We start from the raw sequence: 19,737 nt of genomic DNA on the forward strand, positions 1-19,737 counted from the left end.
TAGGCTACTGTGTAAAATGTAAGAGGAGTTCAGGGAAGACGGGGCTTTTTGCATAAAAAACGTTATTTTTCGACCCCCATTTGACCCCCCGGGGCAAAATCAAAATTCCGAAACCTTACTGCACATCTACAGGACACCACCAACCATCTCCCAAAAGATGATTAGGCTACTGTGTAAAATGTAGAAGGAGTTCAGGGAAGATGGGGCTTTTTGCATAAAAAACGTCATTTTTCGACCCCCATTTGACCCCCCGGGGCAAAATCAAAATTCCGAAACCTTACTGCACATCTACATGACACCACCAACCATCTCCCAAAAGATGATTAGGCTACTGTGTAAAATGTAAGAGGAGTTCAGGGAAGAAAAGTGTTACAGACGGACGGACGGACGGACATGAGTAACAACAATATACCCGAACTTTCTTTAGAAAGTGCGGGTATAATAAGCATACATGGGTTACATTTAAGTCATTATATAACATGCACAACATTGAAAATAAAAGTTAAAAGTAAGCATATATTTAAAAAAAAACATATGATTTTACCAGTCCAAAAATTATGTTTTGCTTTTCATCAATTAAAGAGGATGCATTTTTCCTCAGAAAGGAGAGTTCTTATATGTAGACTGTTCTGGGTCTGGGTATACCTGGAAAGCTTAAAAATAAAACATAACATTTTTCATGGAATTTCAATCTACAAACAAAAATGTTTCCTATATATCTGTTTTAAAAACGTTTTAAACCTATTTTATTGAAACATAATCAATGCGATTGGAAACAAGTTATTCCAACTTAGACCGTCCTCTACTTCCAACACAAACAAAATGACAAAAATTATAAATTCCCTTCTAAATATACTCACAACTTACAATACTTATTTCGTAAAATGAATTTGGATTTTTCTTAAATCTTGGTGTTCTTCCGATTGAAGTGATAATCAAGGAATGATAGCTTAAAATTTTACCAAAATGTGCTGTTTTTGATCTGGTACAATCAAACTGCTTACTTTGAACTCAACGGGACGTAGTTACGCAGTAATATGTTAAGGTTTCCCATAGCTTTAAATGCGGTTAAAACGTAACACTGCATTGCAAGGTCGATTTTAGGTTTTATTTTTAAGTTATGTATCTAAATACGACCAATTTATATAGAGAGTTCACTAGGCTATATATAAACATATATGTTACGATATCACATGACCTCATTGATCACGTGACGGTCATTTTTACCTTTTTGAAGTGTTTCACATAAATCGCTTCGGCGCAGCCCTATAACACAATTATTATTAACTTTTTGTCATGTAAATAAAATCGTTGCATCCTTGCAAATCCGAAATTTTCTTCGGAAAATTAACTATTACTCTTGTACAAAACATATTACAATAACTTCAACTTACCAGCAAATCTTAGGGTATTTTCCACTTAATATCGTAATTTGTTTTAAAAGAAAGTCATCATACATTTTTCCCAAGCAAGATTCAGTTAGAAGGGGAACTCCTCTTACAAATTTCCACAGAAGGATCTCTTGAAAATTGATACTTATTAATCACCAGCGACAGGCTCTTTTATACACATACTATGACTTCTGCTTCTATCCATGGGTATAAAAAGGGGCAAATGTCAAACGGATATCTCTGTATGTATTTTAAACACGCTGACTTTTAAAAAATAGAAATTAAACGAAGTTATCTAAATTATTCGGATATATTAGATTTAAAAAAAAAAAAAAGATTAAGACACGTTTACTTTACACTAGCTCTCTGACACTTTGTATGCAGTTTGAAATAAGGTGTAGAGATTATGACACTTTCCCAATCATTACAGCTCGACCTGATGTCATTTTCAATTATGACGTCATACATTTGTAGTTCATGCAGAGAGTATACTACAATATTTTCAGGGATGCCTTATCGTACCTGCGTAAAAAACCAGAATTTCCGAGAATTTGAGATATCCAGGTTTAAATATTTAATGAATTATGGACGGAATTTTACTTCCAGATCGCTTTGACGTATCCTTTATCCATGACAACGTCTATGAAACCATAACCTATTATCACAGTTATTCTATGACGTCATTTTTATATACATGTGAATATGTAATTAGATATATGAAGACAACCTATAAATACCAATTTTGATATCATCAGGCCTAAAGCGTTTCTAAAGATATAAAATGATTACTATCGCAAAAAGGCGGGATGTAAATTCCAGCACATTCACATCTGAAGTCTCCATTGTCTGGAAAGCAGGTCCCTCCATTTTCACAAGGATTGGGTTGACATGGATCAAAGGATTTGGCTGAAGTAGAAATTAAATTTTTAAAGATATATATATATATATATATATATATATATATATATATATATATATATATATATATATATATATATATATATATATATATATATATATATATATATATATATAATATGCACGCATTTGTAAAAAGTATATAATGTCTCTTTCTACTTACTATTTTTTTCATTGCCCTACATGTAGTGGCAAACAAACAAACACGTACGATTCTTCAATATTCTAATAAACTTGGGAAATATGACCATCAAAGTAAAATGGCACTTTTATACATATACAGTGTAATACTACATAAAATTTTTAATCGTCACATTTTATAATCATCAAAGAAAATTGGAAATTATATCAAATATTTGCAAAGAGTATACCAATTTTCTTATTCTAAGGGTTTGCGCCAGCTTATCGATTGTTAAGAAAAGAGCAGAATGAGAAGTATTGCAACATGATTTTTGCAACATCGTTGAGTAAGCAGGAATTCAAAATTGAATGTTTATATTATAATTTGATGTCTTAATTATTTTGTCCGAATGCCTGTAAACGTTGAGATAATGGACCAGTTGTTTTTTTAATGACTACTTAAAAAATGTCAAGAAAAACGTTAAATCAAATCAGTTGATCAGGTCTGAACAATTTAAAGAGAGATAACCAAATTAGATAAACATATAAGGGTAATTTTAATTTAATTTAGATCTTACCTATAACTCCAGAAAGATGATTGTTGGAGGCCAGATATATCAAAGTAAATATAAACAAAATTGGCATCTTAGTCCAAAGTGTGTTGTATAACTATTTCTTAGTTAAATACCAAACTGCTTTGATTTTCGTGAATATAAATGCTTTTGAAGGAATTGCACATTTGATGAATTACTTTACTGATGAATTGCTTACAACAGCTTTTCCCATTTTGGGCAAATAAACGTTCCTTAAAGTACAAAATACATTATGGAAATCAAATTTATTATTTTTTAGGCTCGTTTAAAAAATCATGGATACAGTTATGTATTATACAATACGATTACGTGACACCTTGGGATCGCGTCCTTTAGGCTTTTAAAGCAAGCATATTCAGTAAAGAAGAATTTGTAGAATGCTGTCTCCTACGTGTAAATCTATATAGCTGGAAAGACACAGAGAGAGAGAGAGAGAGAGAGAGAGAGAGAGAGAGGTTGTACTTTGTTTTTTAAAGACAAATAGGCTTTTTAAATTAAATCAATTGCATTCAAGTATGTAATCAGCTTTATAAGCAATTTTGAATTCTAGCAAAATTTAGATCAGTTCAGTGGAAGTGAAGTTCATGAATGCTACGTTGTTTTGATAATATCTCTCTATCAAATGTAAATTTTACATTTTTCATATGTTACTCGCTCTTTCGGGTTGGACATCTTAAAGTATGTCCGTACTTTCAAATTTGTCTGCCAAACTCGTAATTGTTTTTAATTTTAATACCATAAATAAGTCATACACTTACTAAAAAGCCATAACAGACATACATATATCTTTTCAGATAAATATTTATACAACATGTTTCGGAGCACATACATCTAAAATGTCAACAACCAAAATTCAACATAAAGAAGTGTGATATCGTATTTTTCTAGCTATGCACTAGATCACATCAAGACACTGTTGAAGCTTATGAAAATCAAAAATATACATTTACCAAGACAATATTTGAAATTTTTTTTTTTGAAAAATAAACAAATTGGATAGTTTACAGACGCGTACGAAAGTGCTGTGTTCTTGATACGTAGATACTTATGTATAACCGTATTCTTTATAGGAAAAGATAATGACTGAGCAAATTGATTTCTTTCTCTAGATAATTTAAGACAAAAAAATCTACCGCAAAAGAACCATGTTTTGGTACTGGATGCCGTTAACAATCGTCAGATGTAAAAGTAAAATAGAATGTATACAATGAAATAAAAATCTTTGAAAAGGTTTCTTACATCTTAGTTATATCAAATGCTCAGGAAGATTTAAAGCGGCAATACGGCTGCAAATCGTGTGCTTTTTCATTCAAATTTACCCAATATATCATCCAGGAATAAGGTAAAAAGTTGAAGTAAGCATTTGAGAAAAAATAAATATTCTCTCCTCATACAAAATTAACGTAATTAGAATCTGCCGGAAAATCAAGGGTCGTGCAACTTAGTTCTGTTTACTTGTACCTTGTGAATTCTAAAATGGCACCGCAGCATACAATGTAGGGTTTACGATTATAAAGAAATATTTAAGTAAAAGCAATTCTGAGAATCAAAATATCTTAACTCTCCGGTAAATTAATAATAGTTAACATATTAGTCTGTATTTAGCATGTTTAGACGCATTTAACATGATTAAGTACAAATGTTGACGTTTTGTGTTTTGGGGTGCAGGAAAGGAAAATCAAACCATACGTCATCGCGGCAAAATGTCAAACAAAATATCTCTCTGCAGTTCCAATACAATTTGCACTTCAAATGGCAATTTAATTTTTATATGTCATAAGTGCATTTTTACATTGAGTTTACACTGATTTCTTTTTCCTTTGAAAGCCATGGGGATAAGAGAAATGATAGCATGTATCAACAAACCTGTAGGGTAGAACCTTCACGAGCCCCACGTGAATGTAGCCGAGATCCCGTTTCTTCTTTATCCAATGATTATATTAATTTCCCAACTAAATTTTTGTCAGGAAAGTTGCTTTTTTTTAAATTTCCAGCCCTATTTTGGTTTTGTTTTTCGTTTTGGTCGACTTTGTCAATGTAGCAGGCCTACCGGGCTTCCCTCTCTTACCATGCTGATTTGTTTATGAAAACTTTAGGCAAGCGTGTATAGCACGGAATGTGGAACCTCGAACACGTTGCGATGTTTATATTTATGGGCCATAAATAATTATTAATTAAAATGAAATAATCAGAATTATTTACTTATGAAATTTGTAATTTTCTGAAAGTGTATACATTTATGAGTATGAAAAAAAAATTCCAAATCCTATAGGCCTAGGTCAATTTTAACAAGACTGTTTTTGAAGAGATGCGCCGTATTGTAACTTTAAGGATAAGAGATGGGTGTCCTCCATATAATACACATATTTGCTTACTCTAATATATACATGTACGCTTTTGCTGTTTTTTCTGCCTTTAACACTTTATAAAATTGTGTATTTTTTAATTTTTTTTTCTGCTGATTCAAATTTGCCTGTCCCTCAGAAAAGATAAAACATTAGGAAAAGATTGATATAGTATTAGATATGTACGCCCCTTTTTATGATTTCAATTCTAAGTAACAGATGATCACAGTCCTTGCACATGTTGCAATCACAAGAAAAAAGACTTCGATTTTAAAAATTTCTGAAATAACAATAATTCCCAACAAATCATTAAGAATGTGTAAGCTAACTTAATTTCATGTTCTATGACGATAAATGTTTTTAGGGATGTTAGTAGAATATAGATAAAGTTCTTGTTGTCATGAAGGATACAACTTTCATCTCGATATGTTGCTTAAAATTTGAAAGACTCAGCTAACGCCTCGACGTCATATTTCGGTTATACATGTACATTTTTCGACCCCATAAGCTATCCTGCAACACTCGCAAAATGCTTACTTTATCTGTTAATATTAAAAATAATAATAATAAATTCAAAGATATACTTTTTTCTCTCTTTTAAATTATATAAAAATGATAAGTTGTTATTTTTATTTTTTTTGAAAAAAAAAAAAAAAAACGTTTGTTTGCATTTTGTTTCCATTAGAACATGTTATTTTCTTTCTAGACATGAAAGTACCTATTAAATCGACATACATGTTTGTCAATATCAAATACAAAATATATGCTCTGATATTCAAGATTTTTCATAATGTCTAACTACGTGATATATTTTTGAAGGATGATTGCAAAAATTAATAAACTAAGATCGTTTGAATATAATAGAAAGTATTTGATTTCCACAGAGAATAATGACATCATTTGGAGATAATTTACAATCAAACTTGGTCTAAATATTTCATGTAATTCGTTTGTTTTTATGTGTCTCTGAGAAAAATGTATTGTTTTCTTGAAAAACAAATAGAAATGTACTTTCTGTAATGAAATATATAGAGATAACGGACAGTATTCAAGCTTAAAAGTTTTTTTTTCCAACAATGCACATTACGAGAGGAGCAATCACGAACCTCCAAAACATCAGAGGACGAATCAGGTTAGATAATTGAGAGGGCATCCCCTGCCGACTAGTCACCCTCGCCGTGTGCTCCAAATGATTGCTGGAAAATAAAGGAAATATTGGTCGAAAATTCAGTGTGTAATCAGCAATAAGCATGAAAAACTTTAATCAACTTATCACTTTATTATAAATTGCATTTTGCAGACATGACCATAGTATCGACAGTAGAATTTACGAAATACTTCGAACTTTAAACGATACTGCTGATAATCCCGTTTCATCAACTTGTTTGTCAATACCTAACATCGTTTTATATTAGAATCGTACATACAAAGAGCATGATCTTTCGTATCAACTCAACTGATCAACTCAACTGAAGTCATAATCCTTATATGCAGGTATTGAAGGTATATTGCTGTATTATTGAGGAGAACTGGCTATTGAAAAGTTAAAATCATCATGTTTTAAGTTTGGTTGCCAGATAACTATCAATATCTTTTTCAATTAAAATAACTGAATGTGAGACATGTGTGTCATACTCCATGGTATCTATATATAAGCAATTTTAATGATTTAAACGATAGAGCCATACACTTATTTTTTTTTACGTGTAGTAATTAGTCATATTGAAACGTAGTGAACCGAGCAGTTCACAAGTAAAAGTGCATTAAATACATCGATCTAAATGATAAATTACATTTTATACGTTCTTGCAGATAAAGTACCTAAATTCGATATAGGTCGTTGTTGGCATTCTGTTTTCATGATTTAAGAGTAATCTTAAGTTGGCAATAACAAAACATGATTAATTGTTTTGAGAAATTGTTTATAAATATGGCAATGTTAATAGAATCATTTTTCCTGAAGCAGAAAGATGAAGAAAATTTACCTAATATGAAAAATAGAATTAAAATCCATGATCTATTTTTAATCAAACATTAAAAATTAAAATTACATTGTGCTTCATCCTATGCATAGTATAATATAACACATCTTTTAAGAAACAAGTCACCAGCCATTGAAATTTATATCTTTACAAATTCTCAATTGATAGAATTACCTGGATAGCTTTTTAATAAGTATTTGAAATAGTATACAATATCAAGATTAGACCAAATCACGAATCCTGATCTATTAATGATATGCATTTGGCGTTATCTAGATACAGGGAAATGCATGGAGCAAATTTTTATAAGATTACCAACTGTGCTCAGTTGAATTATCATCATGATAATCAAAATAGCAGATATGCATATGTCAAGTGGTAACATGGCTATATATGCTCAGTACGATTTTTCTTTTATCACTTTTATTCCATTTCAGCAGCGATCATGAATCAGTTACCAATTGTTCTCATGGTTTTTCATTTAATTTCTCCTCTCTCTTTTATCAGAGGTAAGGTACATTGATTTTAAATTTCTCTACTGTTTTTGTCAGATGCAGAACAATTTTTTATTATAAAAGAAACGGGTTAAATTAATTGTATTATATTCAAGTTTCTTTCAAAATCTGTTTTAAATGCAATTATCAGTGCAATGGCTTATAAACTCTCATTTTATATTATATAGTCTTCAAGAGAATGATGCATATTAAAGTAAGCTCATGTTTATCACTGAACATTAAGGAATGAAATTCAATTTAATGTTTGAAGGTTCATGAGAACATGAACTACGACACTTCACGGCGGTATATTTCATGAAGCGTGTGAGCACTTCATTAAAAACATACCGACGTGAAGCTTTATTTCATGCACCTCCTGCACTAAAGTTTTGACGTCATTGCGGTAATATGATGTCATATTGAAGTAATACGACGTAATATTGAAGATATCCATGTTTTTCCATGGTAGTTAATGAGAAAATGTTTAGGCTCATAATTTAAAGAGAATCTGGATAAAAAAATGAAATTTATAGTGTTCAGTATTTACATTACCATATATTTTTATTACATATGCCAACGTTACATGTAACCTTCGTAGTTCATGTCTTCATCAATCTTAAATTAAATCCATTTCTTAAATAAACCTAACTTACAAATATAACTAAAATTTATTACATAGTACACATGATGCAGACTGCACACAGCTGAGTCTAAAGAATTTATTGTTTACGCTGAAAATGTACAAAGTGGTTTTAATTTCGTATGTTAAGAATAGCCATTTTATCCAATATTATCTTCATATTTTTTTCGTTTTTAGGGGACGACTCTCCATGCTGATCTGAATGGGAGATGCCAAAACACATCCGAACCTTGTTTTGAATATAAAGAAGGGTACTGTGCTGGACAAACAAACAGACAATGTTGCGTTTCTGGTAAACTACACCAATACAGTTTAAGAAAAAAATGACAAATATAAAAAAGAAACAAAAAATGATTAAACCCGTTATGCTTAATTTCAGTTAAATTCATTTTAAAGTGCGATGTGAAAAATGCAAACAATCATGATTCTCTCAGTTTTAATATGATGGATAATTTCCATTGACACTTTCACTCATTGGAATTTTTTTAATGCTAAAACGATATTTTAGTTTTTCTAGTTACGTTTTAATTGTTCACAGGAAAGGGTATACAATGATGGTTCAAAGGTGGAACATGCCAAAACAATTGGAATCGCTGTAGTGGCCGATATCTGATAGGTTTATGTGGCGGAGATTTAATTCGCCAATGTTGCGTGTAACTAAATCTGCTTTCCACTTCCTAATCCTACAATAAACTATAGTTTCACTGATTTGAGTCATATTTTATACAAAGAATTACAAGTTGATGAGCAAAAAATATATTACCATGTTTTGAACGAAGCAATCAAATTTCGAATGAAAAAATATTGCTATTTATATAATAAGCCTTTTGATCCTGAATAAAATCCAATAATTGTGCATTCTAGAATCATAAGAATCTCTGCCATTTTGTGTACTTAAATTCTAATTAAAAATGCTTTAAGGATGACATGAAGAAAAGACCTTTAAGAAATACATTGTTTTTAAAAACACGTCCAAAAAGATTTTAAAAATTTATATGTACATCTATGTGCCATAGAATTTAAGGCATTTCAAAAATTGTTTGTTTCCTGAGGTACACTTGAAGAACACGTACTTCTGTAAACAATCCAACTTTGTTACTACTTACAGTTTCAATTGGTTATATTTAAATTTGCAAATGTTCTCCTTTATATAATACTACTGAAAGCAAGCGTCTTTATAACTGTATAAATACAGGTACGGGGTGAAGAGGTCATAGATGTTCGTATGGATAAACGTTCGACGTAATTTCTCAGTGACGTCATAAAGGGTCGACGCGCGTTCAGTGGATTACATACATGCCGTTGGGTTTGAAAAATAATTCATTTCAAACGTTAAAAGTCACAATCAGGCAACTTTAAAGTATGAATAAGTCACAAATGTAAATATAAGTAATAAGATATCATTTTTTTTTAGTTTTATTGTGATGTAAAACGGGTTGGCATATGATCAAATCTTCCATAAAGCTCTTTGTGCTTTATGGGATTTGATCACCTGACCAACCCGTTTTACATCCCAATAAAAATCAAAAAATGATACCTTATTTCTTAAATACATGTATGTAAACATGTACTAATCCCCTTGAAGTAAACAATTTGCATATAATAGTGCATTTAATTTATCAGTCACATGATGAAGTGCATTCAACATCTTCTTTTCCCTCCTGTCAATATTGATTGATGATGTTTTTCTGTTGTTGAGATATTCATTAATAATCAATCATAAGATAAATAGAGGATATCTGTATTGTGTGTTTTGATATTGGCTTTATCCAACGAGTTGAAATGGTGTATATATTCGCGAGGCTTGCCGAGCGAATATACACCATTTCAACGAGTTGGATAAAGCCAATATCAAATCACACAATTATAGATGTTATATTTATCTCATACGACTTTCGTTTTAGTAAAACTTTAAGACTTCCCCTGTGAAACATGATGAATGATTTCTTATTCAAATTGATGACGTATAACTTGATGACGTAGCACCGTTTATGTTATGACATACCTCGAAAGAAAGTAGATCGTGTTCAAAATTAAGAATTTTTGCTCTCTGCATCTTCAAGATCTTTGAAAACATTATGTGACAATTGCTGGAGCTTTACATGAGATGGACTTCTGTCTGAAAGTTATAAGGACCATTGGATCATGAAAATGAACTCTTTGGACGATGGGCGTACAAAATGTGATAGGCAAGGCTAGGGGCCTACTTGTAGATTCATTGTTGATACATGGTAAGTTACACCTACATTACTAGGTAGGCATAATATAAAAAAAAAACCTTATTGAAGATGTAAAAGGAATCTTATAACACAACAACTTAATGTTAGGCTCTGCTTTCTCCGAAAACGATTTAAAAAGGGGGGGACGGATATAGATCTGTCTTCAAGTAGCCAACACAGGTTCCTTAAGCTTGATAAAATAATTAAGACACTTCTTTGACATTTACTAGTCTTTTTCTGGCTTTTAAAGACATGATCGCTCTTTATCATTCATTTTATTAAGGCAATAATAGGGATCACAAATAAAAGTTTCAAATAAAATTTTGAAGCGGGGTGTTTGTCAAAACCGGAAGTGCTATTGATAAAGCATCTACCCGTTGATAAAGCATAAGTTTATCCAACGGCCTTTATCACCAACACGAATGAGATAAAGAACTATAAAAACTATTGATTCTGGAAATTATTGAGTAATACATTAAATGCATTCTACATATATAATTCCAATCAATGCAAATGTAGAGAACAAACACTTCACATAATGCAGTGACATTTATCAAATATGATTTTGGATTATAAGTTTAATAATGTTCATAGGAAAAGTAGTACAATTACAAGTATTTCTTTTGTGATATATTTGTCAAGATCAAGGTTAGGCAATTAAGACATCCTTAAAATAGTCGTTTTGCATTTAGTTAACGCTGCTATTAAGATAATAGGCGAAAGGTTTTTATCTTGTAATTTTATTGTTTCAAAGAGGAGGACGTACAAGGTGTTTAAATTTAAAGTCGATTAACAAATTTTCCAAGTATCTGTAGCACTTAATTTAAATGATTACTCTTTTCAATTATCTTTTTTTAAATAATTAATTTTCAGGATAGAATAACCTCTTATCAATATTAAAAACTGCTTTAATGTAATTTATAAATGGTGTAACAATTTATATATAATTCAATCTTATTTAATAAAATATTTCTACTCATTTTTTCATTTTTAGAAATATGGAACAAACTTTGAAAACTTCTTATACGTTCTCTCCCCCAAAATTGCTTATTTTACTTAGAATTTAATCAAGCAGAATATTTCTTTTCCATAAGTTTTAATTATTGTAGATTGTTTCTTACCAAAGCATCTCACTAAAAAATGCTATTTTTTACTTACATTTTATCCAAATTTGTCTTCACAAGAAAGAACAATATCAACAGTCTCGTTAAAAGTCATAATTTCCTAAATTCCGAGGTCGATATAATAAGCTTGTCGGCAAAAACAAATTTATCACTAAGTTTTTTCATAAAAATTGTTATGCAATTATTTACACACCGATTTGTCGACGGATATCCGGATTGTGACAGGGAACACTGGGTAGAGTGACGGTCTGTAGGGGATGCTAAGTCCTCCATTACACCTGATCCCACCTTTGATATTTTTAAGTCTGTGATTTCTCTGCTCCAAAATGCTTTGTTCAAAGGACTTTGAGCTTGAATACCGTTCGTTTTATCCACATATACATTCCAGTCGTAAATCTTATACTGCTTTCATCATAGTTGCTTTTCAACAAGCATTTGAGTTAATTTCAAAATTAAAATAATAGCATTTTCAAATTTGATACTCAATTTTTAAAAAAAAAATAGTCAAATTGCTTTAATTTTCTATTTGAAAATTTACAAAATTTTGTATGGCGATAATTTTTTTTTCTTCTTTAAGAGATTTCTGATAATTACACTGTATCCCCTTAAGAGAGACAATAAACATTAGAAAAAAATATACATAAAAAAAATTATAAAAATATTCACCACAGAGTAAAATATATAATTTTCAAAATTGCATGAGTTTTTGTGTTTTCGGAGACGCCTTATTATGAGGAAGAAAGTGAAAATTATTTTCAATTACACGTGTGTTGCAATTATGTGTAACAAAGCAATGGACTGAATCTGATATCAAAATTGGTTGAAGAACACGATATATACATTACATGTAGTAGAAAAGCTCGTTAAAAATTTTAATGAATAAGTCACTAATCTTGGTTTGGAAGATGATAATTTCTTTCTAGGTATAAGATTCATTAACTTTTTCTTTCATAAATTTCTATTTTGTCTCCTTTATTTTTTTTCAAATATTATCTTTAATAAAGCTTATTTCCGTTTCTTGGATATCAAAAATTACTGACTATATAACGTTTGTCTTTATACACCTTTAACGCATGCTTAATTTATGTGGAACAGATGTGTAAAAGATTTTAACAAGACTCGGACTTAGATTACAATTAAATCTTTTTTCTTCGTGACTAACTGGATTCAAACCTTGTTTGTCGATAGAAGATGTTTTTTTTTTCATTTTTGTCATATAAATTCTATGCATGTGTATTCAAGTATCAAAATAAACACAGTTATTCTTTCCTGAAGGAAAGTATTGCAAAGGTAAGAGTTTTGTTTAAAAAGAATTAAAAAATGGAAAAGATCTTAACACGTGCACAAATTAAGGGAATGTTTATCACAAATAAACCTTCAAAGTGAATATATTTGTAATACACTGTCAATAAGGAAACATTAAAAATTACCTATAGAATGCATTATTTATATACCAAAATTTAATTCAATGTATATGCTAGATGTGATAAAGAGACCGTTATGAACCTCTTACTTGAAAACTATTTATTATAATTCAATTTTTATAAAATATACAACGATGTAAATTCTTCAACATTCAAAGAAAAAAAACTGCTCAAAAATCAACAAAGAAGCAAGATTTATGAGGAACTATTTCTTGTGGTGGAAGGATATTTAACAGAAAATTCTGCAAATCCGCACATTTGTTGAATTTAATATCTTGGAACTTGACCCTCACATACTTTTACTCGAGGAATATTTTCAGTTACGATATACTACGAATATTTAATAAAGGTCTCAATTTATATTTAAGAACAAATTTTACACCTTCCCTCTACAAACTTTGCCGAGAACTGAAACTTTGTTAAAGAATTCAAAATGAAATTTACACCAATGTTTGCCTGAAAATTACATGTTTTGACCAATATTTCAAACTTAACATCGCTGACCCCAATATTTACTTTTGCTATTTGAATATTCTCGATACTTGTGACTGATCAGCACTTAGGTCGTAAAAAGTTTAATTCAAAATATTTTTATGCCTAAATATGATTTTTAATCCCTAAATATGTTACTTTTTCAGTGCAAAAAGGTCACACAATAATCTTTGAGCATTAGTTTGGAAGACTTGTGCAATGATAAATAATATTCAAACTATTTTACGTTAAATAAATTTATATTTGTTGCCATTGTTACATCTGATAGCATATATTATAGGATAAAGGAATTAGCCAAAAAGTTAAAATTTAAAAAGTGCAAAAACTTCAATTTAATTGTACCGTAGCTCAGTAAGATGCACACTCACCCACTATTTTATCTGCGATTTTGAGTCACATTACATGAGTACTAATCCAAACTTTACTTTTAAAAAATTCCTTAAATTAACAAATTTCACGAGTGACATACTTTAATATTTTTAAACACAGAATGATATAGCGTATTATTGAAACGCACAAATTAGTGTGTAAAATATCAATTTTCAATACAGACTCTGTAGACGATCATATGACAATGGTTTGATTAGCCTTAAAGTATAAATAACCTTAAAGTTCTCGTTGAACCTACACCCGTTTAATATGATCCATAAACCCAAACGTTTGTTGTTCTTTTATAGAAAGAAAACGGATATCTTTTTCTATCGATCACTCCATGACCATGCCATATGTTCATTGTTTATTAATAGGGTGTCACTCTCAATGTATGCATACTTTTCCCTTCACAAAACCTTTATTTGTAACGCGTTTGAAAGATCTTACAGGCCGTGCCAGGCAAATCGTCAGTACACAAACTAAATAAAAACCGGAAGTAAAAGTATTTTTACTCTATATACGTCACACGTCACATGGTGTGAAGGACCCTAAAAATTACATACAGTATATGACTTTTAAAGGGTTCTGTCAAAGAAACACTGAATCCAACTCTTTTTCGTCATTCAACCGGCGTTTATTCAAACATTCTTTTAAATCAAACTTTTGTAGAAGCTCTCATCAGTGTACAATTACATTTTAATCTATTCTCATCGTGTCTAACTATTAAGATCAAAATGTGTGGGAGGATCCCAGATGTTTACCAGCATTTTCAAAATCAATCCATACGTTTGTTTATAACATAAGTATACACAAAAGTGTATAAATTTATAATATGTACATGGATAGGAAAACTTGCTTTGTTAACACTGAAAAAACAATAGACAGGTAAGATTGTGAACATTATAAATCATAAAAATTCTAAATCATATATTAGACTTTTTATCCTTCCAAATTCATTTTATAGCCTTAAATTATAGACTTCAAAAACAAATTTAAAGACTTTATATTGTTCCCGCAAAATGGATCAGTTTTTAGGAATGACTACTATAGCACATGTATCCTACATGCATGCTTTCTGGAATCAAACATTGATATTTAGCTGAATTCATTAAAACGTTGTAGCCTTTTCTTCCAACATATACTTTGTGGCGCAGTGGCTAGAGCGTCTGCTCTAGAATCGCAAAGTAACTAGTTGATCATTACGTCGTGGGTTCTAATCCCACTATGTGACATGGAGACCAGTACTTTGGATAAAACCGTGTAAACCGAGGTCCCGTTCGCAGTAGGTGCTGGCACGAACGAGATCCCTTCCTGCTCAATGGCCCTGAGTGCCAGAGAATGGGACAAAATTTGCAGCTCTCCATCAGCAAGTGGTGGCTTCTCCATATGAGTAAAAGATCTCGAGAGGGACGTTAGACTGCATACATTGTACAATCAGTAAATCTTAATCATAATCAACTCTTAGTAACTTAAGATCGTGTATTATTGCTGGGCCTATTTTAGGGACGTATTTTTAATAATGTAACTTAAGGGTTAGTGCGTCTGCTGTAGAGTCGCGAAGTAAAAAGATGATCCTAACATCGCGGTCTCAAACCCCACTGCGGAACGTGGAGGCCCGTCCTTTGGATGAGAACGCGTAAATGAAGGTCACATGTCCCAGTAAGTGCTGAGACGAAAAAGATTCATCATTGATCAATGGCCGTAAGTGCCGAGTATAGGACAAAACTTGCAGCTAACCATTGACAAGTGGTGGCGTCTCACTATAAGTGAAAATTCTTGTGAGAGACCTTAAAATATACACACAGATATTTCCATTTCTATTTTTTTCTCTGTGATAACTCTTTGAAAGTTAGCGGAGTTGATTTCTTGATAATTCTGCCGGAATGTAAATTAGGCTGGTTCAAGGTCGGGAGCCAAGGAAGCCATATGTGCATGCAAATCTCGTGTGCATCTGTCTCTAGGATAAAAATGCATGTAAATCTCGTGCGGCTGTCTTTGTGTTTGACGTCAGAAGGCGAAGACTATTGAAATTGGCATGGGAGTCCTCGTGTAATTTAAATCTATGTCTACATTTTCAAAGTCTAAATCTACAATTTTATCTCACAATGAAATGGAAATATAAGGAATCACTGTCTAGTTAGCATAGTATGCCAGAGACATCAACGATAGTGGGAAACATGGGATAATTTGTGCTTAGCCCGTTATACCAATTATCCCATGTTTCCCACTATTGTTGATGCCCTTGCATAATATACTAACTAGACGGTGATTCCATAAATAAACATTTACATAATAGTATGTCATTGATTTTCCTTCAGATGATGGCGTTTTATGTATTCCTTGTGTTTCTTATTCGCGCTGCAAACGGAGATACCCAGAACGGAAGTTGTAAAGACATGTTACAGGGTTATCTAACCGGACAACTGTCGTCTGCTCTAGGAGTATATCAGGTAGAAGCTTTAAGGCTTAGCCCGTTATACCAATTATCCCATGTTTCCCACTATTGTTGATGCCCTTGCATAATATACTAACTAGACGGTGATTCCATAAATAAACATTTACATAATAGTATGTCATTGATTTTCCTTCAGATGATGGCGTTTTATGTATTCCTTGTGTTTCTTATTCGCGCTGCAAACGGAGATACCCAGAACGGAAGTTGTAAAGACATGTTACAGGGTTATCTAACCGGACAACTGTCGTCTGCTCTAGGAGTATATCAGGTAGAAGCTTTAAGGCGGGAATTCAAAAGCTTCACTGGCGTCATTGAGGAATCGATTAAAAAGTTCAAGGAGGCAGTGAATGCTACCATGCAGGGGGAAGGTATGATGTCTTATATACAGGTTGCTATGTTTATTTCTTTTACTCGATGATATTAGAAATTGTCTTGTTTAAATATTTTTATTTTATCTTTTTACTTAAGTATGTATTTTTGGAAGGTATCAGCAACAGAAAAATTGTATATACACGATGGGGAAAGAAGACGTGTCCATCCAACACAAAATTAGTTTATTCTGGTGAATACAAATACTTCTATAAAATGAAAGTTTGAACTATCGTATTTGTATTTAGTTTTGACAAATGGTAATCATATTCATGATTCACAGTGTATTTTGCATGGAAAAATAAAAAAGTTCAATCTTGAGAAATTAGAATATCAAATATCAATTACACCATGTAAATGATATTGTCATTTCTAAAAAAGCTGTAAAATTATTATCCATAAATTGATTGTACTGCATTAAAAGAATTTAAACATTTTATAGGCTATACAGGAGGGTCTCATTATAGTCATAATGGAGCAGCTGTAGAACCCCTTTGTTTGCCAAGGGATCCAGAGTGGGGGATCTATAGGGATGGAAATGAAGGAAGTAAGGCTTACGTATACGGAGCAGAGTATGAAACAAACACTTTCACGGGTCACGTTACTTCACTTCATGATCATGACGTGCCCTGTGCTGTTTGCCTGGTTCCAAATAGATCCGTTGTGAAAGTATTTCCAGGTGAGAAAAAATAACAAAGTGTGTATCTGAATATAAGGGTTTTGGAAGTTGGTTCTCAGATTTGCATAGAATGATCTTGCTTGACTAATACAAATTGTTAGAATTTTATCAAACTTTATACCAATGAACACCTGTTTTATATTTTGCTTTTTTTTAAAGTCTTGATCAATTCATTTTAAACACTTTTACTGATATGTACCTTTACCAAAAGCAAAAATATTAACTCTTTACTTTTTAAATTAACTCTAGAAATAGATATGACAGAAACTGAAGACTGAGATATGGGAGGCATATAATCTATTTCTAAGTTGTTTTTTTACAAAAGGATTTATTTTCTATTTCTTTTTAATATCATTAAAACAATAGGTTTTTATGTTTTCTAATATGATTATGCTAGAGTCTTAATCTATTCAAATTATGCATTTGGAATTGTTTACCACCCTTTCAGGCAGATTTCGGTTTTTTTTCTTTGTTTGATGTGTTCTTAACATTATTCTATCTTATCGTGAAAAGAGAATTATAATAAGGTCTTTTTATGTACATGTGTGATTAATTCTTATGCGCCCAGATCGATTGATCCGAGGCGTATATTGTTTTTGTCCCGTCTGTTTGTCTGTTTGTTGTCAACTTTAACCTTTGCCATAACTTTTGAGCCAAGAGAGATAGAGACTTCATATTAAGTATGCATACTCCACTAGAAAAGTTCTTTCAAATGACATCAAGGTCAAGGACCTTTTGACCTTGACTGTGACCTATATGATAAAAATAGCTTTTTCGAACTTTTGCCATAACTATGAACCATGAAAGATAGGGATTTCATAATTGGTATGCTTACTCTACTAATTAAGCTCTTTCAAATAACAAGGTCATTGACCTAATGACCCTGACTGTGACCTATTAGCTGAAAATAGCTTTTTTTTCGAAATTTGGCCATGACTTTTGAACCATGAGAGATCGAGAGCTCATATTAGGTATGCTTGCAACATGAACTAAGCTCTTTCAAATGACAACAAAGCCAAAAACCTTGTGACATTAATTGTGACCTATATGCTAAAAATAGTTTATGAACTTTGTTGCCACCGGGCGCATATGTGTTTCACAAACACATCCTGTTCAAAATAATTTCTGCAGAATATTTCTCTAAACCACAAAGTCTGTACAGAGGAAGTGAGCATAAAAACTTAATAAAACGGTAGAATCAATGCATCTTTTACTTTTTCAACATTTGTACTCATACTGCCACGCATGCACTCGTCTTCTGCACGCAAATTCACTCCTTAACTCCTTTTTTTAATTTAAGATGTTGGTAAATGTTTGTCCATTCAAATATTTTTCGATATCATCGATTTTCGACTATTATATTTTCATTAGAATTGGGTATAACAGAAATTTGTCAAATTAGAGCATTGTCCCTTTTTCAGAACAAGCATTTGACTCCCAACTTTATTAGCGAATAGTACATAGTTTTTCTTCTGTCAGCTACCATGAATAAATTTCACAAATGGCTAATTAAAAACCGAGTTTACATTTTTTACTGGGTCCTTGTAACACTTTTCGTCTTTTATTCACTTTCGAAGAGTGATTTTTCTTTGTTTTGGTTTTTACTTAAATTGTAAAACAGAATGTTCTGACAAAGTCATTAAAATATGAGCATTTGTATCGCGTCCTCATTTATTAATGAAATTACAAAAAAGGGGCAACTCGTGAACAACATTTAAATAATGCATTAGGTTAGGTATCAAAATGTCTTGCAAACATGTTGACATATGTTTGACTTTAATAAAAAAAAAATGATGGATAGCGTAATTACATTTGAATAACATATGAAAGAGCTTTCATATTTGACACAATATGCCATAATTAATCACATCCCATCCACAAAGACACTGAAAGCGAGGTACCACTATTCATTGAATTTGCTTATTTCAATTCTTCCTTCAGCCGTGGTAAATATTTAATTTACCAAGTTAGCGCAAATTTTACCTAGTGTAAATGATAATTCATGTGATTGTATTATTTTATTAAAGCAAGAAAAACCTGCTACAAAGGATGGAACCTAGAGTACCAGGGCTACCTAATGGCTGGATATCATAATAATCCTGCTGGTACAAAATACACGT

The 19,737-nt window shown here is 31.4% G+C and overlaps 2 protein-coding genes across 2 annotated transcripts; one reads left to right on the forward strand and one right to left on the reverse strand.

The window, feature by feature from the left end:
- Window positions 1-451: 451 nt before the first annotated feature.
- LOC134242558 (adhesive plaque matrix protein 2-like) lies at window positions 452-3,091 on the reverse strand. Its single transcript, XM_062724658.1, has 3 exons — window positions 3,008-3,091; window positions 2,181-2,297; window positions 452-653 (listed from the first exon to the last, which is right to left on the reverse strand). Exons 1-3 carry the CDS (start codon window positions 3,072-3,074, stop codon window positions 598-600), a joined length of 240 nt encoding a protein of 79 aa, XP_062580642.1. The 5' UTR covers window positions 3,075-3,091; the 3' UTR covers window positions 452-597.
- A 13,344-nt stretch (window positions 3,092-16,435) lies between these two features.
- Window positions 16,436-19,722, forward strand: LOC134242556 (uncharacterized; the record flags this gene model as incomplete). The annotated part of the gene is made up of 5 exons (XM_062724656.1): window positions 16,436-16,564; window positions 16,706-16,937; window positions 17,054-17,131; window positions 17,381-17,617; window positions 19,645-19,722. Coding segments are annotated over exons 1-5 (754 nt in total), but the record flags the coding sequence as incomplete, so codon positions are not given.
- Between the last annotated feature and the right edge of the window lie 15 nt (window positions 19,723-19,737).

Source organism: Saccostrea cucullata, unplaced genomic scaffold (genome assembly GCF_032062105.1).
Source record: "Saccostrea cucullata isolate Sc308-1 unplaced genomic scaffold, CSIRO_AGI_Scuc_v1 ctg2654, whole genome shotgun sequence".
NCBI classification, from domain to species: Eukaryota; Metazoa; Mollusca; class Bivalvia; order Ostreida; family Ostreidae; genus Saccostrea; species Saccostrea cuccullata.

Excerpts from the sequence above, each read along its gene's own strand:
- LOC134242558 (XM_062724658.1), bottom strand. The coding sequence starts at position 3,074 with ATGCCAATTTTGTTTATATTTACTTTGATATATCTGGCCTCCAACAAT. Across the intron at positions 2,298-3,007 it reads TCATCTTTCTGGAGTTATAG|CCAAATCCTTTGATCCATGT; the intron begins GTAAGATCTAAA and ends TTTCTACTTCAG. Across the intron at positions 654-2,180 it reads CATCCCGCCTTTTTGCGATA|CTTTCCAGGTATACCCAGAC; the intron begins GTAATCATTTTA and ends TTTATTTTTAAG.